Genomic DNA, 26,410 nt, shown 5'->3' on the forward strand with positions numbered 1-26,410 from the left:
TTTGTAATTTTGTTCATTAGGCACTTTACCCTCTGTGTACCAGGACAGTTTTTATTTGGAAGCAAACATTTGGTGTCTATCACATTGTTTCTGAATCTGCCTGAAGAACCATAACCGTAACACTATGAACTTCGATTTGTTCCGACCTTCTTCTGCCAGTGCCAGCGCAACACTGCCTCGTGGTATCTTATTCTGGAAAAGGTGACCTGTAAGGACATTTAAAAAGTATTCTTGTGATTCTTTAATGGCTAAACAGAAGAATAAAATGAGGAGGTGTCTTAAATCCAGACCTTACCATGGTATAGAGAGGGACAAAGGTAGATGGCATAAGAGCATGAAGAAATCTTTCCATGTTCTTTTGGAAGATGAACCACCTCGAGTTGACATGTGCTCTCATCTGCAATAACGTAAGAGTCTTAAAGAACACCTCCAATGAATAACGTTTATTTCTTTACTACAACATATTCCCATTCACTGCAAAGCTGGACACCGTGTAGTCAAATTCTTATTTCCTTAACAGTCATTTCCAATCCCTTTTAGTAAAAGTATAAGACATTACCTTGAAAAGGTTGAGCAACTGCTTTAAACCTGTTAGAGAACTCTATTTTGCTCATGGGGCAATACGGGAACTCCATTTCAGTGAAAGGTTTGTTCAACCAGATCTGGGGATAGTCTGTGGGACCAAAGATTTGACTAATTGCCATTGTTTCCTGGCTGGTTTGGAATCTTCATGGCAAGAAGGGATCTTTGAAGCTGTGTCTGTCTTGACTTACTCCATTCTGAGAACAAATATTGTGTTATAGCTGTCTTGTTTTTAAAGACACATGCAAGTTACATCAGCGAAGACTTTCAGTATCCTATAGAACTTCCTTCACCACATATGAAACAATTCTGCTCAAACTGAAATCCACTTTATCTTTTTTGTCTAGTTTTTTTTATTTTTTCTGTCTTTTCTTTAAATTTATCTTGTAGGATTTTTCATTTGATCATTTAAAAAGTTTAACCGTAACTATTTGTTGTGAGTTTTTCATGTGACTGACTCAAAATGTAATTGTGTTTTTCTTCTGAGTATTGATCCTCTGACCATGAATTTCTTTGGTATATACATATTTTTTTTCGGTGCATAAGGCCTCAACGGATATTATAAAGCTACTCCAAATTTGTAGCTTATAATGTTAACAGTGTTAAGGTCATTTAATGTTTCTTAAATCTTCCAAATATGTTAATACATATCAAAATTATATTTTCCTTAAAATAAAATATTACTAGCTCTACCAAATGTCTAAGGTTTGAGCCTGTGAATTATCAGTGATTGAAATCAGAATTTTGTCATCTTTGTTACCTCTTAAATGTCCCTAAAATGTAGATGGACATGATGTGTATGGGTCATTGTCACGTCTATAGTCACAATCCACCCATGTGCAAGGAATACTGTGTGTGTGTGTGTGTATTCTTTTTGTACCTATTCTTATTTGGCATGTATGTGATGGGGCTGGAGCAAAGAAAAATTAAAGAACATTTGTGACTTCTGGGGAAGATTGCAGAGTAGGAGGATCCTAGGTTCATCTCATCCCATGGATACATTTAGATAACAACCACATCAGTGTAAAAAACCCAGAAAAATGACCCGAAGCTGGCAGAACAGACTCTCCACAGCTAAGTATAGGGAAGAGGCCACATTGAAGAAGGTAGGAAGGACAGAGACACAGTCAGGAGCCACAGTGACCCACAGGACTATCTGTAGGAGGTAAGGGCACTGCTGGCATGGAGAACGGAGAGCAGGAGGCCCCACGCCAGGCACCCTAGGCATAGGGCACCCACACTGAGAGGACAAATTCACATAACATTTGGCTTTGAAAACTAGAGGGGCCTAACTTGGAGAGTTCTTACAGTCAGTGGGGCTTAACACCTGGAACTTCAAAAATCAGAGGGCTCCGCTGGGAGAGAGCTGGAGGGTGAGAGGAAACTGAATCCCCACCCTTAAAGAGACAGCACAACAAACAGAATCACTGATATACAATATAGTATAGAAGCAAGAGTTTGAAAAATGCCTAGGAAATGCGGGAAGATTTATTTACTAATCTCAGAGCATGTGCTTGAGGGACAGGTATCTTTGGGAGACTTCTCCAAGAAAAAAAGAGCTGGTGCATGCCATTCCCTCCCCCACCCCCAGCTTCAACACATGGACACTTGCCAGAACCACTGCAGCACCAACTATCTCCACCTACCTTGCTAACAGCACACCCACCCCCACATTTTCCTGCAGATCTGCCACTTCCAACACACCCTTGGCAGAAGTCCACCCAAAGCAGTGCCACAAGCCTGGCAGTGGCAAGCAGCCCCAACAGGGGTCAGCACCACTCCAAAGTGACTCCTGCCCTGGGGAGAAAGAAATATGACCACACATACCAGTCCAATGGCAGCCCCAGCATTGGGCTGAGGGCAGAGCCTGAATGCAGGCTCTTCCCACCAACAAAAACTCAGGGGACAACAGAGGGAGAGCGCCCTGTAGTTTGATGGTATGACAGCCCTGACCAACACCTGGTCTGACTCAACTCAACTCCAAGGTAGTCCCAGCTTGGCCCACTAACTACACAGGGATAAAACCCTAACCACAACAGGCAAAGACAGCGTCTGCAGATGCTTGGACTGAAGGCAAATGTGGCTCAGCCACAACAGGGCACAGGCAACTAACATGAGAGACTCCCCTGAAGTGTCAGGTTCTGGTGAACAGGAGACACTGCACTGCAGGGCACCACAGGACCTCTTCTTCAAAAGGCCACTACTTTCAAGAGCAGAAGATGTAGCTTACTTTCCTAACACACAGAAACAGATACAGCGACTTAGGCAAAATGAGACAGAGGAATAAGTCCCAAATGAAAGAACAGGACAAAATCGGAACAAGAGACCTAAGTGAAATGGAGATAAGTAATATGCCTGATAGAGAATTTAAAGTAATGGCCATAGAGTCACTCACTGGACTTGAGAAAAGAGTGGAGGAATTCAGTGAGACACTCAACAAAGAGATAGAAAACATAAAAAAGAACAAATCAATTTGAAGAACTCAGTAACTGAAATTAAAATTACACTAGAGGGAATAAATAGTAGACTAGAGGCTGCAGAAGAATGGATCAGTGACCTGGAGGACAGAGTAATGGACAGCAATCAAGCTGAACAAGAGAGAGAAAAAATAATAATAAATGAAAGTAGACTAAGGGAAATCAGTGACACTATCAAACATAAGAATATTCAGATTATAGAGATCCCAGAAGGACAAGAGAGAGAAAAGGGGGCAGAAAATTTATTTGAATAATAGCTGAAAACTTCCTGAATCTGGGGAAGGAAATGGATAGCAAGATCCTAGAGGCACAGAGAGCCCCCAACAAAATCAACCCAAGAAGGTTCACACCAAGACACATAGTAATTAAAATGGCAAAAAGTAGTGATAGAGTATCTTAAAAGCAGCAAGAAAACAGTTACATACAGGGAAAACGCCCTAAGGCTATGAGTTGATTTTTCAGCGGCCAGAAGGGAGTGGCATGATATATTCAAAGTACTGAAAGAAAAAACTTGCAGCCAAAACTACACTATCCAGCAAGGCTATTATTCAAAATATAAGGAGAGATAAAAAGTTCCCCAGACAAACAAAAGTTAAAGGAATTAATGACACTAACCCAGCCCTACAAGAAATGTTAAAGGGGACTCTGAGTGGAAAGGAAAGACCATAAGAGTAAGAAAAGTAGGAAGCACAAAAGCAGTAAAAATCAGTATATCTATATAAATCAGTCAAGAAATTCACAAAATAAAAGGATATAAATATACCCATATACCTAAAATGTGGGATAGAGGGAGAGGAGTAAAAAATTAGTGCTTTTAGAATGGGCTCAAACTTAGGTGACCATCAACTTAATATAGAATTCTATAAGCATTCTTTGTTATATATAAACCACAAATGAAAAACCAGCAATAGATATGCAAAAATAAAGAGAAAAGAATCCAAATATACCACTAAGGAGCCAGGAAACCATAAGAGAATGGGGCAAGAGAAGAAAGGAACAGAGAAGAACTACAAAACAACCATAAAAGAAGCAACAACCTGGCGATAAATACTACTTATCAGTAATTACCATGAATGTAAATGGGCTAAATGTGCCAATTAAAAGACACAAGGTGACAGAATGGATAAAAGAAGTAAGACCCATCTATATACTGCCTACAAGAGACTCATTTCAGACCTAAAGACACATGCAAATTAAAAGTAAAGGGATGGAAAAGCATTTGTCATGCAAATGGAACTGAAAAGAAAGCCAGAGTAGCAATATTTCTATCAGACAAAATAGACTTTAAACAAGACTGTAACAAGAGACAAAGAAGACATTATATAATCATAAAGGGAATAATCCAACAAGAATATAGAACAATTGTAAATATTTATGCACCAACATGAGAGGACCCAAATACATAAAGAAGCTAATAAGAAGCATAAAAGAAGTAATTGATAATAATACAATAATAGTAGGGGCTTTAACATCCAACTCACATCAGTGGATAGATCAAACAAATCAGCAAGGAAACAGTGGCTTTGAATGACACATTGGACCAGATGGATCTAACAATATATTAGAACATTCCATCCTAAAACATATGGAACATTCTCCAGAATAGATCACATATTAGGGTATAAAACAAGTCTCAATAAATTAAAAAAGATCAAAGTCATACCATACATCTTTTCTGACCACAGTGTTATAAAACTAGAAATCAACCACAAGAAAAAGTCTAGAAAGAACACAAATACATGGAGGTTAAATAACATGCTACTAAATAAGGAATGGGTCAACCAAGAAATCTAAGAGTAAATCAGACAATGCATAGAGACAAATGAAAATGAAAACAAAATGGTCCAAAATCTTTGCAATTCAGCAAAGCTGTTCTAAGAGGGAAATTTATAGCAATACAGGCCTACTCCAGAAGCAAGAAAAATCTCAAACAACCTAACCTTACACCTAAAGGAACTAGAAAAAGAAGAACAAATAAAACCCCAAACTGGTGGAAAGAAGGAAATAATAAAGGCTAGAGCAAAAATAAATGAAAAAAGAATTAAAAAAAATAGAACAGATCAATGAAACTAGGAGCTAGTTCTATGAAAAGTTCAACAAAATTAATAAATCTTTAGTCAAACTCATCAAAGAAAGAGAGAAGCCCCAAATAAACAAATCGGAAATGAAAGAGGAGAAATAATAACTAACACCACAGAAATACAAAGGATTATAAAAAATATTATGAAAAATTTTGTCATATGCCTGGAGACATATAACATCACAAAACTGAATCAGGAAGAAATAGAAAATTTGAATAGGCCAATTACCAGCAAAGAAATTGAATCAGAAATCAAAAAACCCTCCACAAACAAAAGTCCAGGACTAGATGGCTTCACAGGTCAATTCTACCAAATATTTAAAGAGTTAATACATATTCTTCTCAAACTATTCCAAAAAATAGAAGAGGAAGGAACGCTTCCAAATTCATTCTATGAGACCAGCATTACCCTAGTACAAAACCAGATAAAGACACCACAGAAAAGATAACTATAGGCCAATATTTCTGATTAACGTAGATGTCAAAATCCCCAACATTATACTAGCAAACCAAATCCAACAACTTTAAAAAAAATCATTCACTGTGACGAAGTGGGATTTATCCCTGAGATGCAAGGGTGGTTCAATATTCACAAATCAATCAATGTGATACATCACATCAATAAGAGAAAAGATAAAAATCATATGATCATTTCAATAGATGTAGAAAAGGCATTTGACAAAGTACAACATCTATTCATCATAAAAACCCTCAACAAAGTAGGTTTAGAGGGACTATACCTCAACATAATAAGGGCCATATATGAAAAACCCACAGCTAACATAGTCTGGTGAAAAACTGAGAGCTTTCTCCCTAAGATCAGGGACAAGAGAAAGATGTCCACTCTCACCACTTTTATTCAACATAGCACTGGAAATCCAGCTATAGCAATCAGAGAAGAAAAAGAAATAAAATCATCCAAATTGGTAAGGAAGAAGTAAAACTTTCACTATTTGCAGATGACATTATACTATATATAGAAAACCCTAAAGACTCCACCAAAAAACTACTAGAACTGATAAATGAGTTCAGTATGGTTGCAGGATACAAAATTAATATACAGACATCCATTGCATTTCTATACACTAATAATGAAGTAGCAAAAGAGAAAGTAAGAAGACAATCCCATTTACAATTGCACCAAAAATAATAAAATACCCAGGAATAAATTTAACCAAGGAAGTGAAAAACCTATACTCTGAAAACTACAAAGCATTAATGAAAAAAATTGAAGACGACAAACAAAACGAAAGACATTCCATGCTCATGGATTGGAAGAACAAATATTGTTAAAATGTCCATACTACCACAAGCAATCTACACATTTAATGCAATTCCTATCAAAATACCAACAGCCTTTTATGCAGAACTAGAACAAATAATCTTAAAATTTGTATGGAACCACAAAAGACCCCAAATAGCCAAAGAAATCTTGAAAAAGAAGAATAAAACTGGAGGTATCACAATCGCAGACTTCAAGATATACTTCAAAGCTATAGTAACCAAAACAGTATGATACTGACACAAAAATAGACACATAGATCAATGGAAGAGAATAGAGAGCTCAGAAATAAAACCACAATTATGTGGTCAATTAACCTTTGACAAAGGAGTCAAAAATATGCAATGGGAAAAAGATAGTCTCTTCAACAAATGGTGTTGGGAACACTAGACAGCCACATGCAAAAGAATGAAACTGGACCACTTTCTTACACCATACACAAAATAAACTCAAAATGGATTAAATCTCTAAATATGAGACCTGAAACCATAAAAATCCTAGAAGAGAGCACAGGCAATAATTTCTGTGATACTGGCCTTAGCAACATTTTTCTAGATATATCTCCTGAGGCAAAGGAAATAAAAACAAAAATAAACTATTGAGACTACATCAAAATAAAAAGCTCCTACAGAGCAAAGGAAACAATCAACAAAACTAAAAGACAACAAAACCTACAAAATAGAAGATATTTGCAAATGACGTATTTGATAAAGGGTTAGTATCCAAAATATAAAGAACATACATACCTCAACATCAAAAAACACCAAAGAATCCAATTAAAAATGGGCAGAAGACATGTCTTCTCTAAAGAAGACATACAGATGGCCAACAGACACACAAAAAGATTCTCAACATCACTCATCATCAGAGAAGTACAAATCAAAATCATAATGAGTTATCACCTCACACCTGTCAGAATGGCTAAAATTAAAAACATAAGAAACAACAAGTGTTGATGAGGATATGGAAAAAAAAGAACCATCATGCACTGTTAGTGGGAATGCAAACTGGTACAGCCACTGTGGAAGACAGTATGGAGGTTTGTCAAAAAATTAAAAATTGAATTACATATGAATCAATAATTCCACTACTAAGAGTTTACCCAAGAATATGAAAACACTAATTTGAAAAGATATATGCATTCCTATGTTTATTGAAGAATTATTTACAGTAGCCAAACTATGGAAACAGCCCAAGTGTGTCCATTGATAGATGAAAGGATAAAGAAGAGGTGATTTTATATATAGTATGTATATATATATATATATATATATATATATATATATATATATATAAAACGGAATATTAGTCAGCCATAAAAAAAGAATGAAATCTTGCCATTTGCAACAACATGGATGGACCTGGAGTGTATTAAGCTAAGTGACATAAGTCAGTCAGAGAAAGACAAATACCATATGATTTCACTCATATGTGGAATTTAAGCAACAAACCAAACAAAGAAAAAAGGAGACAAACAAAAAAAGAGACTTAACTACAGAGGACAAACAGGTGGTCACCAGAGGAGAGGTCGGTGGGGGGATGAGGGAAAGAGGTGATGGAGATTAAAGAGTATATTTACCATGATGAGCATTGAACAATGTATAGAATTGTTGAATCACTGTATTCTATACTGAAACTAATATAACACTGTATGTTAACTACACTGGAATTAAAATTTTAAAAATTTTGTTTAAAAAGAAAAGACTATCTGTTAGACTATCAGGAATGATCTCATGGAATGGAGCCCAACCCCCTCACTCACCTCTATGTAATTATACATGGACAAGTCTGAGATCGCGTGGTCATCTGGAATTCTCAATCTTGAATATTCAGGAAGACACATACCTAGGAGCCAAGTTGAATAATACATCGTTTCCAATACAGTCTATGAAAATGTGCCGGCCTCTATACCAGTCAAATTAAATGGTGTATACTCTACCACTGTTCTAATCTTTTCAAACTTTGGGTAACCAGGCTGAATGACCAATAATCTATGAATACTGAACAATAACACACAAGCATTTCCTACTATGATTAAATAAAACTTATGATAAAGTTAATATAACATATACTTGTTGGTTAGCCAATCATTATTTTCTTTATTTCACAAATGGAAAGCAGCTCATAGAAATGATGGTCAGTGACCCCTCCCCACACAGTCCCACTTAGAATCTTCTACTCTCCTTTATGTCCTTTCTTGCCACACCATCCACATTTATTTCACTGTACCGAAGACACCTTATCAGCTAACTATCAGTTCCATCATTATTCTGTGATCTCCCAGAGGTAGGCCTCATGTTTTATTCATGTCCGAAATCTTAACCAGGTAAATGGTAAATACTGAATAAATGTCTGATAAATGAATGACTAACCAGTATAACTCTCACAAGGCCAATCCACGCTAGTTATTAAGGATGCCATTTCAAAAGTCAGAGAACCTGGCTGTCAGTCCCAGATCCAACACTTGTAGCTATATGACTTTGGGTGAGTTACTCTAAGTCTCTAAGCTTGTAAAATAGGGACAAGTTGTAAAACAGGGACAATAGTACATATGCCCCATGTTTTCCATGGAGACTAAATGAGAAAATGGATTAAAAAATATAGCAAGATACCCAACACATATGAAATGTTCAGTAATGCTAGTTGAGTCTCATTGTCATAATCAGTATTGTTTTATCTTTGTTCTGTAGTAACCAAGACCAGTGCTGACAGTATGTTCTGACATATGAACCCTCCATCCCCTCCGTCATGCCTATCACATGCAGATCAATCCCACCAGGGCAGAGACGGGAGGAAACAAAATGCCTCTGGATCTGGAGCATCTGAGCAAGATGACTGGAAAAGGAAGGAGAAAACCAGAAGAACTTTACCCTGGACCCTCTAGTCTCTTCTGATCCAGACACCAGTGTCCAAGGACTTCCTAAAACACCATCACAAACATTTACTGTGAACTCACTTTGTGCCAGACGTTTTTTTAAAAAAAGCTTTACTTAGCATAATACACTCTAGTTCCATCCACATTGTTGTAAATGGTAAGATTTCGTTTTTTGATGGCTGAGTAATATTCCACTGTATAAATGTATATATATATATATGTATATATATATGTGTGTATATATATGTGTGTGTGTGTATATATATACCACATCTTCTTTATCCATTCATCTGTCGATGGACACTAGAAAGTATTATGTTAAGTGAAATAAGTCAATCAGAGAAAGACAATTATTGTATGATTTCACTTTTATGTGGAATTTAAGAAACAAAATAGAGGATCATAGGGGAAGGGAGGGAAAAAAAGTACGATGAAATCAGAAAGGGAGACAAACCCTAAGAGACTCTAAACTATAGGAAACAAACTGAGGGTTACTGGAGGGGCGGGGGTAGGGGGATGGGGTAACTGGGTGATGGGCGTTAAGGAGAGCATGTGATGTAATGAGCACTGGGTGTTATATGCAACTGATGAATCACCAAACTCTACCTCTGAAACTAATAAATAAAAAAGCTTTACACAAATAATTTTACTTCATTTTCACATCTCTCTGAAGTTAGTATTATTGTCCCCACTATATAGATGGAAAAGAAAAAAAAGAAAACCCAAGACTTCAAAAAGCTGAAACGACTTGCTCAAGGTCTTACAGGTAAGTTGGCAAGTCAGGACTGGAATCTGGGTGTAGACTTACAGCCAGTTCTCTACATCTATCCCTTACCTGAACGCGGTTTAAATTCACAGGTAGCCTTTGAGACCACGGATGCCGAGAAGCAGTAACAGTTATCCAGGTCTCGGGCTATTGTTAGCAACTTATGGTGTACATTTAATTTAATTTAATTTAATTTCCACATTACATATAAATATCTTAAACTCCAGGATCCATCAAATCAATATATCTGGTGGAATCAGTTTTAACCAAAGGCAAATGGAAGTAGCAACTGCAACGTTGATAAGGCAACAAGCAAGAAAGCAGTGGAGCTCCTGCAAGTGTTTCTGGGGTGGGGGGGAGATGCAGGTGCAGGTTCCCCAGGTGGAAAGGGAGAGCAAGGAGTGTATTCTGAGCAAATGTTGGTCCTGGGAACGTCTTTCTTCGTGAGGATCACTGCACAGACCTCCAGGTACAAACCTTAAAAGAAACTATGTTTCCCTCTCTGGGTGCTCCTTGTCTGAGTAGGTACTAGTGGCATAGGCTGCTAACAGAAAAATTTATAATCCTGAGCAGGAAAAATGCATCATGGGTTTGCCCTCCTCCAGGGTCAGAAATAGGTCCACAATTAATCAGCAGGGCTAGTCCATGTCCATTTGACAAATTTTACTTACTAAGGTCATTATTGAATTTATCCATTAACTCATCAAATACCAAGCAGTCTTCAAAGCCCTGAAATAAGAAAAAATAGGGAAAAATAAACTGGAAATAATGAAAGCTTCTGAGCAATTTTGAACAGACTTCCCATTGGTGAGTATGGTTCATAGGATGTTTGCCTTCAACCAGCACACAGCTGCTTAGTCACGTATGGCATTAAATTAGGATCATAAATGACCCTCAATTGCATACCTGATGGTTTGTCTTTGCCTAATGCATATTGATTATAATGATTTGGAATTTGATCAAAATTTTAAATTACTCTTGTAATTTTGATGGATTCCACTGCTTCTTTAAGAAGCAAGAACAATTATATTGCTCTAACATGAGTATTCGAATCTTATTTAAACTGTTCAGTCTTTAAGCTTCACATTTAGAGAAATTAATGACAGGCTAGAACTCTCATATTAATTTAGTTCCTTTAAACCAAAGATTAAAGCAAATTTCCAATGTCATGAAATCCACAAAATTAACACTATTTGGTAAGGTTTGACGCTAAACGCAGTGGGGAAGAAGAAAATCAAAAGCTAGGTTTCCTGCTTTCTAGGAATTCAAACCATAGTTTTAGAGACAATATAAAAAATGTAAACGTTAAAAAAATATTTTTCACATCAATTATAGAGATTATATCTGAAGCAAATAAATATTCTTGTCATCAATATAGACTATTAATGCTACAGGAAGTTAGAGATGCAAAATACCACATAGGCTGAGATAATAACACTTTTAAATTCTTTACTTAATTCATTCATTTATCCCCCAAGAACTTCTATGGTGTAGGCACTATTGAAAACCCATTTTACAGACAAGGAAGTAAAGGTAAGTTTAAGTTAGTTGAGCAAGAACATATTCTAATATATCTTGGAGCCAGGATTTGAACCGGGCCTTATACTGCCAGAGCCCGGGCCCTTATCCACTATCCTAAAATTGGTGTGTTCTTAGGTGTTTGTAAAACAAAGTGTTTAGACTACTTTGTGGAAAATATAAGTGATTAGATTTATAGCCTATTTACACTTGGGATAGATCCCGATCACCAAAACAATAAAAGGCTGTGATTATAAAGCTATTAGTTATCAAACACACACAAAATAATTGTCTGTCTAGGTAACTATTTTAGGATTCCTTGAAATTAATGTTTCATATTTGAGCACTATTTCTTTTCAGAAATATTTTTTTCTAGCCAGAACAATAAAACTTTCATGAAAGCAGTAGTATTCAACATCAAATCTATTTCATAGTCTTCTTCAACTCTGTCAATTGCATTTTCCTTTCCTTTGGAAAGAAAAAGTGGAGAAAACAACAGACAGTTTGGGCTCTTTTTCTTTTTTGAGCCTAACATTTATATATTTATGCATAATCTCAAAAAAAATTGTTTTAATGAAGGCTTGAATTGCTGACAGGTTCCCAAATTTCAAGCTATCAATATATTTTCTAACTGCACAGAAAACCGTCTTCTGCATTATTGCTTTTTCCTATGTGAAATTACTGGATCAAGCAACCCAAGACTTGACTATAGCTGGTGATCAATCTAAACAGCTGGTAGGATTGTGGAATTGATTGTTTTCTCAGACATTATGTGGGGATAGTTTTAGGCATGATTGTTATTTACGATTTTTTGGTTGAGACTGACTGACTTTGGGAGAAAGGACTTACTGCATTCATTCCTTGCCCAAAAAAGGGCACAATGGCGTGAGCTGCGTCCCCCATCAGCACACAGTGTGACTTCAGGTGAAAAGAAGAGCACTTCACAGATATCATGGGCTGTGCCGGCAACAGGAAAAAATCTTGTACCAGGGTTTGCCTTCAGAGGGAAACAACCAGAACATAAGCACCTGAAGTTGGGTATTAAATCCTGCATAATTCTTTCAGATGTACTGACTTCATTACCATTGGATTTTATTGAGAAACACACAAAAATGCCAGAAAGAAAACAGGAAAAGGAGAAACTGAAGTTTCTTCGAGTTCCTGAAATTCCATTGTTCTAATTGCCTGTTTTGTTCTCAACAATGTTAATCACATCCAACCAGGACAAGTTTGACTGCATCTCAAGAACTTGAAATGCATCTGTGTTATGTGTTATGAAATTTTCTTATCAGGCGTGCGGGTCATGCAATTTTCAACTGTTCTGTTGTGTTTTAGGTTTTAGTGGAAAAACTGAGACGTGGTGCATCTGATTAAAGCCACACACACCAAAAACTAAAATGAATGCGACTTTACATAGATTTGGAAGCTAGTGAGCGTCAGGCATCTACAGAGGATTTGTGGCAGTTGTAAGTAGAGAAACAGTACATACCCTCAAGAATTTTAAGTCTGGTTGGAGAGGCAAGAAATAACCACGAAACATAAGGGGTAAATTGTGGCGTGCAGAGATTTCTCAACATCAGAGAAAGGGAGATCAGTGCACACTGAGTCAGCAGGTAAGGATCGAAATCGACCATTTTAAAGAGAGCTGCTGTGGGCTGGCAGTGGGCCAACCCTTTTATATAGTTGGTGCATGTCACGTCACAACTGCCCCCCAAAGGTAGATGTCCTGATGCCCATTGTAAAGATGAGCAATCTGAGACTCAGGGAGTGAGGGGCAGAAGCAGCCTTAAGTCTCGCTTTCTGCAGCATTGTGCTGCCTCCATGAAAACCCTGCTGGAGGTGGGGAGTGAGCTGGATTCCAGGGAGGGACAGTGGGGGCAGAGGTACTTAGTGAGACCCAGTGACAAGACCCTGGGGGGGGGGTGGCATTGACGGGGGCAGAGGGGCCGTGGGTCATAAACCAGACAGCTAACAAGCTAGCTCTCAGCTGGGGGGCTCTGTATGTGCCAGGCCCTGTGCCGAACGATCTATGGGCAAGAACTTGTCCTGTCCTCTCAACACTCTGGGGCAGGTACCGCTATGGATCGCCATGTTCCCAGGAGGGCCCTGTGAGCTAGGAAAGTGAACCCAGCTAGAAAGTGAGGACCCCGACTCGCATCTGCTGGGCCTTGGACCTGTGTGCCCACCAGCAGAGGGAAGCACAGCCCCACTCTGCAGCACACCAACCTCCAAGGGCCTGAGAGCCCACACAGGAGGCAGAGAGGCCTGGGGATGTGGGTGACTTGTCTTTCCCAGGGAAACTGGGCCTGCCATGGGGTTTTCAGAATTCCCACTCACAGCACAACATCCGCTTTAGACTTTTGCTCTAAGGCAGGCTTCCCGTCCAGGACCAGTCACATTTCATCCAAATGGAAGTAAGGTGCAGCACCTTTATTTGGATTTTGAGTAGCTCAAAGCAGTGGAGAGAAAGGCCCACTTGCACATCTTGAAACTTACTCTCCAATTAGAGGGATGGAATCTGGAAAGTACTTCTGGAAGAAATCCAGCACATCACTGCTGGTTACAAGTTTTTCAAACTCGTCAAAGGGCATGAACAAAGTACACGTGAAAGATCTGTTCTGCGAGAAGGAGAGGAAGAGTGTGAGAGAATGTAGTCTCAGATTCTTGCTGTGGCCGAGGGACACCCGGCAGAAATGTCCAGGCCAGCAGGAAACACAGCTGGCTTTCTCCCCTCGCTCCCAAAGAAAAGCCCCCCAAGTCCCAGGTGCTCCCCAGCTTCTCGCTTACTAGAATTTCTACACGGTAAACCTCAGCCATTTCACCAAGCAACCACTACCCTCCTTAGATTACTAATCGCAGACACTACCCTCCTTATATAACTAATCGGCTGGTTGGGTTGAATTTCTCCTCACTTTTCCTGTCTCTTCTTCCTCTTCAGGTAATGTTACGAGGCATTGGACCCCAGCATTGCTGCCAAGGGACAGAAGAAGACCCACTAGACAAATATGTAGTTAGATCTAGAGAGCAAAAAAAGTCTCTAGGGTCTAATGAAAGAACAGCCATGCCCCTTTTTGACTATCTATATTCCAACGTCCCAGACACCTCACACACTGGAAGGACTGCCTTGCGTAGAACCCGAGTCTCTTTGGCTTTATTGGAAGGCCATTTCCTCCTACACCATCTTGGGGGAGAGGACAGGCACCACACACAAACTGCCACTTGTAACTTATATGTGTTCAATCTCCTTTCCACGATAAATAATTGGAATTCCTTCAGGTTTTTCCTCAGGAATCCCAAAGTTTCAATGATATAATCACTAAATAGACTAAACAATGATGTTAAAAGTATACACGTGCTAAGTGTAAAAGCAATTAGGCATGCATACAAAATACAAAAGTAAGTAATGAAAAACTTTATAGATGCAAAATTACATTGATAAATTCTATATTACCATGTTAGGAAGCGCAATCATCATAAAGGTATTTCTAGGCCAAATATGCAGATAATTAGGTTCCATGGCGTACTGTAGGGGGAAAAAATTATATTTGTGTTGGATTAATGCACTAATACAGCACATCTATAAAACTGACTCTGCTTATGTTGTGATTGTTTCTGTAGCAATTCAAATAGTATCATACACATGGTGATATGCACACCTTCTCTTATTTAAAATAGAAGTTGTCTTAAAAACCCTTCCTGTCCTGTCTTTAGAAATTCCTGTAACTTAGGTGGGTTCTTGATACCAGATGAAATTCAAGATTTGAGAACAAGCTGTGAGATGTTCTCTCTCTCTCTCTCTCACCTTCTCTCTTCATTTCTAAGCCCACACGCAGACACACACCCCCACACACATAAACACATACATGTATATACATATACATTATACACATAAACATATAAACTATATATGTATATGTCCATATATGTGTGTGTGATATTTTTATACTTTATTTTTCATCTTACTTGGGGACTTATTTGTGTGAACAGAAAGGTCCTAAGTTTAAATTTCATGGGCAAAATAAAATTTTGCCAACAAGCCTCTTATCATTTGCTTCCTACAACATAAATAATAGAAGGAAGTCTTCTCTTTTTAGTGAGCCCACGACAAACCAATAGCAGCCTGAGTGAGTATTGATTGCTTGGGCAGATCAACTGACCCAAACACCCAACTGACCCTAATCCTGGAGGTTCCTGGGGATATGATACACATAGGAACATGTAATCAGTTTCCAACCATTTCAAGTATGCGAGCACCTGCCATGTGTGTATCTTACATGGTAAGAAGAACACACAAAGGGCAGCATAATCTCCTAGCCAGCATTTTTACACTTGTTAGAGTTCTTTGTGTCTTCCTTCCTGGCTTTTTATCTCAGAGCCTCAAAATAAGCTCAACACGCAGACACAGAAATGAGTCAGTGCGTAACTCTCTGCCCTCAAAGAGGTTCCAATGCAGTTGAATAGGCAGATGCTGAAGTTGAAGGATAGGAAATAAAAGCTGGGCAGGGAAGAAATGTGTGGGGCTGGAGTGGTTAAAACTACAAAGGGATCCATAGATTAGATAAGAAGTAAAGGAAGGTGGCTTCTGGGAGGGGTGAACTTGCTAAGCAAAGCAGAGGCGGCAGAAATGAGCAGTGTTTTAGGTCAGGAGTTTAGGAATTGTGAGTAAGGAGACCAGCCGGGATGAGGTACATGGCCCTTGCTTTTCCTTTTGCTATCTTTAGACCACTTCTATGACCTTTTAGAACTCCAAAAGATAAGAGCAAAGCTCTGAAACTGATTTATCATTTACTACATTAGTGAAGGTTCAAACAGCTGATGAAAAAGTTTGGGAGAGAATACATACCCCTCCTCCCTGCCCCATCCTCACCATTAGTGGTTTATATGTTGTTTTGATGTAGCAACTATGATACCAAGAATATTCTGATGTTCATACATATTTCACGACTCTAGAAAATAATCCTTTAAAATTTCAGCTTCTTTATTATCAAGTCATGCTCTCAATAGATATCTTTATCCAAGAGCAGGCTCCAATAATCCCCATTGGGTCCTCACCACAAGTCTTTCCAAACATGAAATGTGAGCAAAACAGGTGCTTGCTATGCAAAAACAGCTTCGAGATGAGCCTCCCACCCAATTCTCTAAGCACCCCCCCAATATTCACCCATGCTGTCCCTCACCCAATCTTTCTTCCCCACTCCAACCCTCAGAGATGGAATGGAGAGTCTATTATGTTAAAGAAAGGGGGGGCAGGACAGAGAGACAGAGATAGGTGGAGGGAAGGAAGGAAGGAAGGAAGGAAGGAAGGAAGGGAAGGAGGGAGGGAAGAAGGAAGGAAGGGAGTTTTCCTAGGATTGTTTTGGGGCCATGTTAAAATACTTCCAGGTCTGAGTCCCAATGCTCTGTCAAAACAGTGTTCTTTCTTTAAGAGCAGAGACTTTTTGTAAACCACTAATCATCACTATTAAATATGAACACCTAGAAAAAATAAATGGCGATCTTAAATCTACGTTAGGAGGCATGAGTCCACTCATCTGGGGTAATTTTTCAACAGGATCCTAATATCCTGTAACCCAGGATTATCAGATCCTGGGCCATGAGAACAAGGCTCACCTGAAAACCATAAGACTAGCACTTCAGAATTACTAAATACTTTTGTGACTAGGAGGAAAAAATAGACAATGATTTAATGTTAAAATACAGATTTGACTGGCTGATACAGTCTGGTTATATACCTGGTATGTAAGCACTATCACAAATGGACTAGCTATTTTATAGACGTCTGAATTTCAAATAGGATAGATTGCATCTGTACCTCAAAAACAGATGTTTTCTATGCAAATCACATTGTAATGAACACTATTTACTTATCTTTACCTATAAGCCAAGATCCTTGTTGCTTTTGTTAGTATTTTAATTTCCCTTAGTCAGTTCCTACATCTATTTACTTATGACGATATAAAACATACCTAGGATGTACTTGCCTCAAGCCACATAGGGTTGAACTTGGGAACTAAGAAATGAGAAAAATGCAATGGAAATCTCTTTGCAACAACTTCTATTCACTTTATTTAATAACTATTATTTGATATAGTCATGAGTATAAGAACTCTGATTATCAGTATACAGAAAGATTCCTGACCCATTTTTTTCCTCCCAAGAAAAAATAGGAAAATGACATGATTACGTCAGACAAATTCCCTGTGCATTTCCAGTAGGGTAGCTGTGATGCTTCTTCTTTCCTGCCCACTCAAGAAAGCATATCTCGAAGGCAAGGGAGAGAAGTGATATTATTAAAGGGATATTTGCACACCCAACTTATTATGCCTTAAAAGGGACTATGACAGACCTGAGAATTCATCCAGACATGCTGCCAAGAACAAGTGCACTAGAATACGTGTCTTCCCTAGTCCGAGGGGTGGGAGGGCTGTGGGGAGGAGCCAAAGAAGGGAAAGGACTTACATCCCCATTCTTGGGTGGGATGGTGAGCTCCATGTACCCATGAGGAATGTACTGCTGACTGTAATCAAAGCGGGGTTTCTTCATGAGGTGACTTCTCACAGTGGAGTATGCTCCATCACATCCTGCAATGAGGTCATAAGTGACATCTATGGGAACTTTGTCAGATCTGAAAAATAAAGTGGACCATTAAAAAAAAAAAACATTCTAGTGGTAAAAATGATGATGTTCATCTGTTTGGGTATAAAAAAGTAGCAACTCAGGGGGGCCCCTCCTCACTTGTACATATCTGACTTTTGAGCTTGGAGTCAATAGCTATAGAATGAAGATGACAGCCCTCGTCCTGAGGACGGTGTTGCTCACGAGAATGAGAATAGCACCACTGTACTCATTAATAAGGACATGCCAGGCCACGGAAGTGTGACTAAAGCTCCCTGCACAAAGGGAGGGAGTCTCGAGAAGAAGGCAGAGTGAGGGAAGGGACGGACCACAGCATGGATGTGCCCAGGACTTGCCAAGAGCAGTGCGTTTAGCTTGAGTGCAGAGTATCGGGAGATTAGCTCAGGGAAAGAAGACAATGTGGGGAGGGAAAAGAGGGAGGAGAAGAAGAGAATTTTGAATGTTAAGACAAGAGGTTTAAATACATACATTCTTCTGGCAAAAGAGAGAAAATAACTTTTTCCACTGAGGGGGGGTTGATGTAGGAAGTGTGGCAATTTAGAAAAACTCATCTGGCACTGGATGTATTGAACTGGAGGCAGAGTTCAGGAGGGAGGGGACATGGAGAGGACAAGGTGAGTGCAGCAACCTGCGTGTGCAGGCGTGAGAGCCCAGAGACCACGGGGCTCTGGAGAAAGATGTAGGCTCAGAAGCCATCAGGGAGTAAGAAAGACTGGGCAGGGGTCATAGATTTAATGGGAGGAAACAGGGAAGAGGGCACAACAAGAATGACTCTAATGATTTGGGTGATAGCACTAGGGAAGTCAGGAGTAGACATGCTTGGAGAGAAATAGATGGTGATTTAAGATGTGTTTGAGATCACGGCAAGAGGTACCTGTGAAGGTGTCGAACAGGAAAATAGCATGGATTAGGATTGAAATAAGGACTGAGAGTGAAGAGAGTGAAGACAGAGGCACGGGCTAGAGAGGTTCATTTTAGCGAAGTGAATTTAAAAGTGGTCGCTGAACGGACTGGGAATCCATGACATATCGCAAGAATGGGACATGGCGCTAGGAACTTCAGAGGAAACAGAGGCAGCCAAGGAGAGGCAGACAAATCATTTCCATAAAGAGGAGAGGAAACACAGAGCAGTGGAGGGTCATCTGTTTCAAGGGCAGAGAGCGTTTGAAGAGGATGGCCACCAGTGGTCGGATGCTGAGCCAGGTTCAGAATCAAGAAGAATCACTGGTATTGGTGTTCAGAAGCCAGCCAAGGCTGGTTTTTGATCTGAAATCCTTTGAATCCCTTTTAGTAATCATTTAACTCTTTCAAATAAGACAGAGAACAAAGTTTACAGATCCAGTTCTCTGTGTCAACCCTTCACCTCTGCAGTCAACAGGCTGACCGGTGATTACCCAAGCACTGTGATCACTCCTTCCTCAGGATTACATTTCAACAGCCTGTGGCCAAAGTGCACCTTCGCATTGGGGTATTTCTCAACAGCTGAGGAGACAAAGAAGAAAACCAAATAGAAATACAATTCCAATTCTCATTTCACTTAATCAAATTGAAATAGTCATTGTTTTCTGAGAACAGTGGGTTAGAGATGTTTATTCTTAAAAATGTAAAAATAAATTACTTAAAATGGTCATTTGACAGCTCTTTGGCAAATGTTCCAGGATAATTTGGTAGTAAAAATGATGAATACAAATCAACTATCCTCATCCTCAAAAAAATAAATAAATAAATAAAAATCCAACCAATTCCATCATGCAAATTTTTACATTGCTATGACAGTTGTCACCCTGGAAAAGAAACAGGCAGCACATATTTCAAAAGTTGCCTCTAACTTAAGACTTTAATTGTGATTAGAAATAGTCAGCCAAACTCCTTTCTCAGGCTATGCCTGATTCTTTATCTCTTTTTAGTAAGTCTCTAGACTTCTGAGTCACGTTGTTGCAAATAAAGATTTTTGATACTAATTCTTTTTGTAATCAAACACTGGAACACTTAGAGAAAAAAAAATGAGCAAGAAGATTTAAAACTTCTCAATAAATAGAATCGAATTATTTGGTGCTTTTTTATTTTGCCTGCTAGCAATCTATAGAAAGTAGTGAATTCATCATATTCTTGTCATAAGAGTAAAATATTATTTTTGTCCCTATTAATTCTCATGGGTAAGAGGTATATAATTACAGGCTATTTATTGTTGTTAAAGCTACAAATCAGATCTATTTATCTGTGTTTAAGTACTCTTTTGGAAAATAACTTCGGAGAAATCAGAAGTTTCAGAGTTTATCGGAACCACTATGGATATCTTTTATAAACACAAAATGTGTTTGTGGAATCAACCTTTTAAAAAATTAAATTAAATTAAATTTATTTTTTATTTGGGGCACCTGGGTGACTCAGTCACTTAAGCATCTGCCTTCGGCTCAGGTCCTGATCCCAGAATCCTGGGATCGAGCCCCTCGTTGGGCTCTCTGCTCATCAGGGAGCCTGCTTCTCCCTCTGCCTGCCACTCCCCCTGCTTGTGCTCTCTCTCTACCTCTCTCTCTCTGTCAAATAAATAAATAAAATCTTAAAAAAATAAAAAAAAATTTATTTAAATGTATACTAATACATCCCAAAGAATTTTCCACGGAACACTAGTCCTGGATATGCTTCCTAATCAAAACCATTTTGTGGTCAAAGCCATTAGCAAAATGCTAACACTCTGACCTCCCCGAGCTGTGCGGTCCTGGTCCTCAGCCCCCTGTGGCTAGACTGAATGGAGATGTGTTGTACACATTAGGTTTTGGCAGCTCAGTACAAAAAAAAAAAAAAGTCTCATGAATAACTATCTTCTGTTGATTACACATTGAAATGATAATATTTTGGATCTATTAGGTTAAAATATATTGTTAAACTTAAGTTCACCTGTTTCTTTTTTGGCTTTTAAATGTGGTTAATATAAAAGTTTAAGTTACACATGTGGCTGCCATTTGTGGTCATGTCTCGGATGGCGCTGCTCTAGAAAATCCACCATGCCGACTATCAGAATAAAGGCCCTGAGGAATACTGTAAGGAAACTTATAAAACTTGTTTCGTGCAGGATTTATCACACATACTTGACCACATGTCCTTTTCCTGCTTGCTTTGCTTAACAATTATTAACATCCCCCCGCCCCCTGAACAGTGAACCAAGAAACAATCCTACATGGGGTACAGGGCAATGATTTCGTTCCTGAGTCTTGGTGGGGGGGATGCTGTTAGGTCAGGAGCCAGTGTTTGCCCGGGAAGCCGGCGGCTCACACACTTGTTTAAAGGACTGACAACTGTGTGAAAGAATTCAAATGCCAAACAATGTTTAGGAGCGAAGAGAGTCTGTGTTCACTTTATTCACGTATTTATGGCATTTATGAAATTACACACCGTGCAGCACATTCCTAAGGAAAACCAGGTCTGGGAGCTTCTGGTCTGTCCACCAAGATCAGCTCTTCCCAAGTTGTAGCTCCTACTGTTAGCAGATGTTTCGTGTGTAATATTGGAGGCACCGACTCTGAGGGTTAAAGGCATGGACTTTGGAATAAGGGCTCAAGCTCCAGCCCAGACTCTACCACTTATTAACAGTGTGGGCTGCTGGGGGGTGGGGGTGGGGGTTCTGGAAGCCTCCTTCACCACCTGTAAAACTGATGGAAGTTCCCACCTCACAGAGCTGTTGGGAGGGTTATATAAATCAATGCATATGGAGCACTTAACATACTTCCTGGTACTTCAGTGAATGTTTGCTCTCATTTTTATCTTAACGAATTCAGAAGATGCTCTAAACAGATTGTCTTAGGTCTGATATAGACTACTTTTTAAAAAGCTGTTTTGGGGCTTCTTGAGATCAATATGAGTATATCTAGCAACCTATCCCTGCCCCCAACACCTACCCACCCAAAGGATAGTCTTGCAAATATAAGTAAGGAAGTAGGATTAAGAAGAATACTAAGCCCTATTTCTTAAGTCCCTGGTGAATCAGCAGGAGTGAGCTTCGCAGACGACTCCTGCCAGTTCAATTCAATTCAACAGACACACTGAAAACTCACGCTGGGTAGGGGGCTGTGGAGAAACACAGATAAAACACATAGAATCTCTGCTCTCCAAAACTCAGAGGCTGCTGAATTGCATAGAGGAATTGACTTAAAAGATAGTAGAATTACTCAAGTGTCATGCTCTGTGGGGAATGGACCTGATTAGCACAAATGCTGACGAGGAGAAAAAACTGTTATGATCAAGGGTTACCGGGCAGGTGATTGGACTGATTATCCAAGCTAAAAATTTAATTTGCAATCCAGTGGCTTTTCCATTAATGGGTGGGTCTGTAACACACTGAAGTCTTCAGGGCATATTTCACAACTTCCTCTTTTTCAACCTCCTACATCCTCTATCTACTTGGTCTCCCACAAATATCATGAGCCTTCGCCCTCCCCTCTGCCCCCTGTGCTCTAGCTTTTAGTCCAGGGCTCGGTTGATGCACCCAGGGATTATCGCAATACTCTAAAGACCACAGCCCTCTTCAGCCTCCAAATACTGCTCTTCATCTTTCTGTAGTGTGGGGCTAATTGTGCCACTTTGCCCGTCCTTCGAGGGTATCTGCTGTTCCTCTAGTCCATGAGTTTTTTGGGGAGTGAGCACTCATTCATTCCAGTGCTGAGAAGACAACAGGAATCAAATGTGTTGAACAAATAATTTTTTTTTTTTGATCAGCAATAAGATGAGAGAGAGACGCTGGAGGATATATCACTACTACTTTGTATTGTACATACCCTGCCCTAATAACCCGTGAATAACCCATGAAAAGGAATCATAAGCAAATCCCAGTAAATCATGTGACAAGGTTAGTTAGGTTCATGCACTCTACTGAAATGACAATTGTTGAATAAGCTTTGGACTTACCAGTCAATAGGTCCTTGTTTAGATTTTCTCTGCTTATAGAAAGAATATACTGCAAGAAAAATATAGTAGATACTATTTGCTTCTGGAGAATGGACAAATATGTCTCACATTATTCACTCAGCAATAGGAAATATCTAGCAGAAGGTTGCAAGCTTAATTTTATAGCCATTTAGCTAAGTAGTCTTTTTTTAAAAAATAAACACTTTAACCAAATACATACAATGTTCAATTTAGGCTTTTTAAGGTTTGATACCACAAAAACCAAATCCTCGTTTTATAGCAAAAAAATGTTATTTTCACTAAGATAGTTTTGTTTTAACAACATCTCATAAATCTCACATTTTCATCTTAGGTCTCCAAATCGAGCTATTAGAAAAACTTCAGTAATGACCGCATCACTAGATTAAACATACTATTTCCTAAAGAGACTACTTTGAAGGCATTCATTTCAATGTGAAAGGAGTGGGGAGGGGGGCCCAAAGTATTGGTAGAAGTAGGATCAGCCCTCCCTGGGACACGTGTTCTTTTTCTCCGACTTTATAGGACAGTTCAGCAAGGGCCGACTGTTCCCTGAGGCACAGAGGGCACAAAGCCTAGGGCCCACATACTTTTAGGGGTCCATGAAAATGTTTTAATTTTAGTTGATACTAAAGTCAGAAGCAAAAAATATAATGAATATATGAGAATGAATCCAGCCTGGATTAATCTTTATACCAATGCATTCATAAAATGTAATTTTTAATATTTATTGTTTCAGAGAGAGAGGGACCCACAAAGACAAAAGTGCCCACCCAGAGCCCACAAAAGTCGTAATGCAGACTTGCAATTCAGGGTGAGTCTAGTCTTTAAAAATTTAAAGCATGTGTTTCCCGAATTTAGAAGCGTCACATCATTTAATGCAAATATGCTAATTTATAAATCTTCACCTCATCCAAAAGTAAACATTTAATATTAACAGCTAAATGTATAGTTGGTGTAAAAATAACTGGGTCATGCTACAAACACAATGACTGAGGAGGGGCTTCCGGTGTCTTCGTTATAAATTAAAATGAACAGGACTTCTTCATTCTCTGCCTCTTTGTTCTGTTTTCCAGTCTTCTGTGTCATTAATCATCTCGTTTCAACAGAAACCACACTTGTTATTCAGACTATGTTAGGAAACATTTAAATTAGGAAGGTTCATTGACTTGGGGAAAATATTCTTTCCATCTCAGTTGCGAGGCTTGGTTGACACCTGCATCATCTGGGAACCGATACGCACAGCGGTCCTGTGGAGGGGGTCTCTGTCAGTTCTCCCCGGGGTCCGGGGACAGCCTTGTGTCATGAGCAAAAGTTAGAGCCTCCCGCATCAAGCCTCACTTCTCCAATGCCTATTCTAAAAGGATGATCTTCTGAAGAAAAAATGTGAATGAGAACAGACAAGTCTTCACGATACATATAAATCAAACCATCGTGCTGTTCTCCTTGAACTTATACAGTGATGATGTATGTCAGTTGTTTCTCAATAAAACGGGGGGAAAAACCCCTCATCTCTGATGAAGGCTACAGAGAAATAATTCTCATATTCCAGCTCCAGATTTCCTATCTGGATCACTTTATCGAACTTATTTAATTTATCAAAACAAAAACAGCTACAAAAAGAACGCTGGTTTCCAGCTGACAGCCATACAGCTCAAATAACAGCTCAAATGACTACAATTTAATCTATTTTATGCGTCATTATTCAACTGTCCTTACTCATCATATTGCATTTTGTACAATTCTGTGTATTCTTCCCAGCCATGTAGTAGAGTAATTATAAATGAACATTACTGACCCAACACAAACTGACCGCTTTTGCCACTTCGTGACTCAATTGGACTGGACAGACTAAATTGTTTCAAGTGAACCTTCACAAAGGTCCTTAATAAAATCAAACAGTAATTAAAAAAAAAAAGAACAAACAAGTGAGGAAGTATAAAGTGGCCCTGGTAACCAAAAACATTATTAATAAAACCTAAAGGAAGTTGGATATGTAAAACAGTAGTTGCAGCACAGACTTTTTTTTTTAATGTTATGTTAGTCACCATGCAGTACATCATTAGTTTTTGATGTAGTCAAGTATATTAGAAAAACAAGTTTCCACTCTATATGCTGAAAGCCTGCAAACGGGGATATTTTCTAGGAAGGGGGTGCTATCTCTCCACTTGGGGCATAGGAGATTAGGGGCGAGGATTGGGGAGCTAGGGTGGGTGCGGGGATGGGTGACATAGGTGAAGGGGATCAAGGGTACACTTCTTGTGATGAGCACCTAGTAATACAGGGCATTGTTGAATCACTGTATTGTACACCTGAAACTAATATAACGCTGTACATTAACTACGCTGGAATTAAATAACATTTAAAAAATATATTTTTCTGCATCGTTAAAAAGAATTGGGGAGCTCTGACCTGCTCTGTATATCAGGGAATATTTTGACAGTTCCCAGGGCATTTTGGGAGGGAGATGGCAGGAACCAGCAAGACTGAAGAGTCTGACCCTGGCCCGGGAGAAAGGGCAGAGAAAACAGGTGGAGGAGGGAGGCTTGGAGAAGGGGGGAGGCCAATAGAAGATGGGCTGCCTGAGGATTTGCCGAAATCCTGGGGTCACGGGGAGGGCTTTGCACTTCCACAGGCTGTGGAATTGAGCGATTCAGAACAATTTTATGTTGTTCTTAAAGGAAGCTCCGTGTCCGACCATGTTATAAATGTAACAATGCAAACCAAAGAAAGAGAGGTGGCTGCAAATTAGCATTAACTGAGTTCTTAAGAACTGAGAATGGCAGGATCCGTGGGCAAGTGATCATTTCTTGCCTCTTCTAAAGTATTGAAGGCCCCAAATGGGAACTCCCACCAACACCTTCACGCTCTTGGCTGTCAGTGGAGAGGGCGCTGCCCCCTCCCCCCTCCCCTGGTGCTGGGGGTAAGGAAGCCAGTTTCAGGCTCAAGTCCAAGTCACTCTGCTCATCTAACTTTCCTGATATTCTGAACCATGTCTTCCTCCTCGGTCTACTCACACTTTATTGGTTCAGTCTCTGGGGAGGTGAGAGGGGGGATGATGTCAGAATTGGTCTACTTGGCTAATTCCCTGTGAATCCAAGACAAAGGTAGGACAATTACTATGGTCCCTTTCAATTTAACAAAAGCAAGAGTGCAACTAATGAAGCCCCTAAGCGCTCCTGGGGGCACCTTCTACACCATGGGGTGCTGGCCACTGTGCATGAGGACACCCGCCTTGCGTCGCCCCTGATGTGGACCTCGTGTACCCATGCAG

The 26,410-nt window shown here is 39.4% G+C and overlaps 1 protein-coding gene across 1 annotated transcript in view; it reads right to left on the bottom strand.

Annotated features, from left to right (window-relative positions):
• The window catches only part of KMO (kynurenine 3-monooxygenase), a 51,406-nt gene that overhangs the window by 1,632 nt on the left and 23,364 nt on the right, over positions 1 to 26,410 (bottom strand). The window contains 10 exon segments of the mRNA XM_032389282.1: positions 147 to 206; positions 296 to 397; positions 8,184 to 8,266; positions 10,734 to 10,791; positions 12,430 to 12,577; positions 14,077 to 14,198; positions 15,032 to 15,103; positions 18,040 to 18,205; positions 19,611 to 19,698; positions 23,119 to 23,167. Of these exon segments, the coding sequence (XP_032245173.1) occupies positions 147 to 206; positions 296 to 397; positions 8,184 to 8,266; positions 10,734 to 10,791; positions 12,430 to 12,577; positions 14,077 to 14,198; positions 15,032 to 15,103; positions 18,040 to 18,205; positions 19,611 to 19,698; positions 23,119 to 23,167 (948 nt within the window).

The sequence above is a fragment of the Phoca vitulina genome, unplaced genomic scaffold (genome assembly GCF_004348235.1).
Source record: "Phoca vitulina isolate PV1807 unplaced genomic scaffold, GSC_HSeal_1.0 scaffold54, whole genome shotgun sequence".
NCBI classification, from domain to species: Eukaryota; Metazoa; Chordata; class Mammalia; order Carnivora; family Phocidae; genus Phoca; species Phoca vitulina.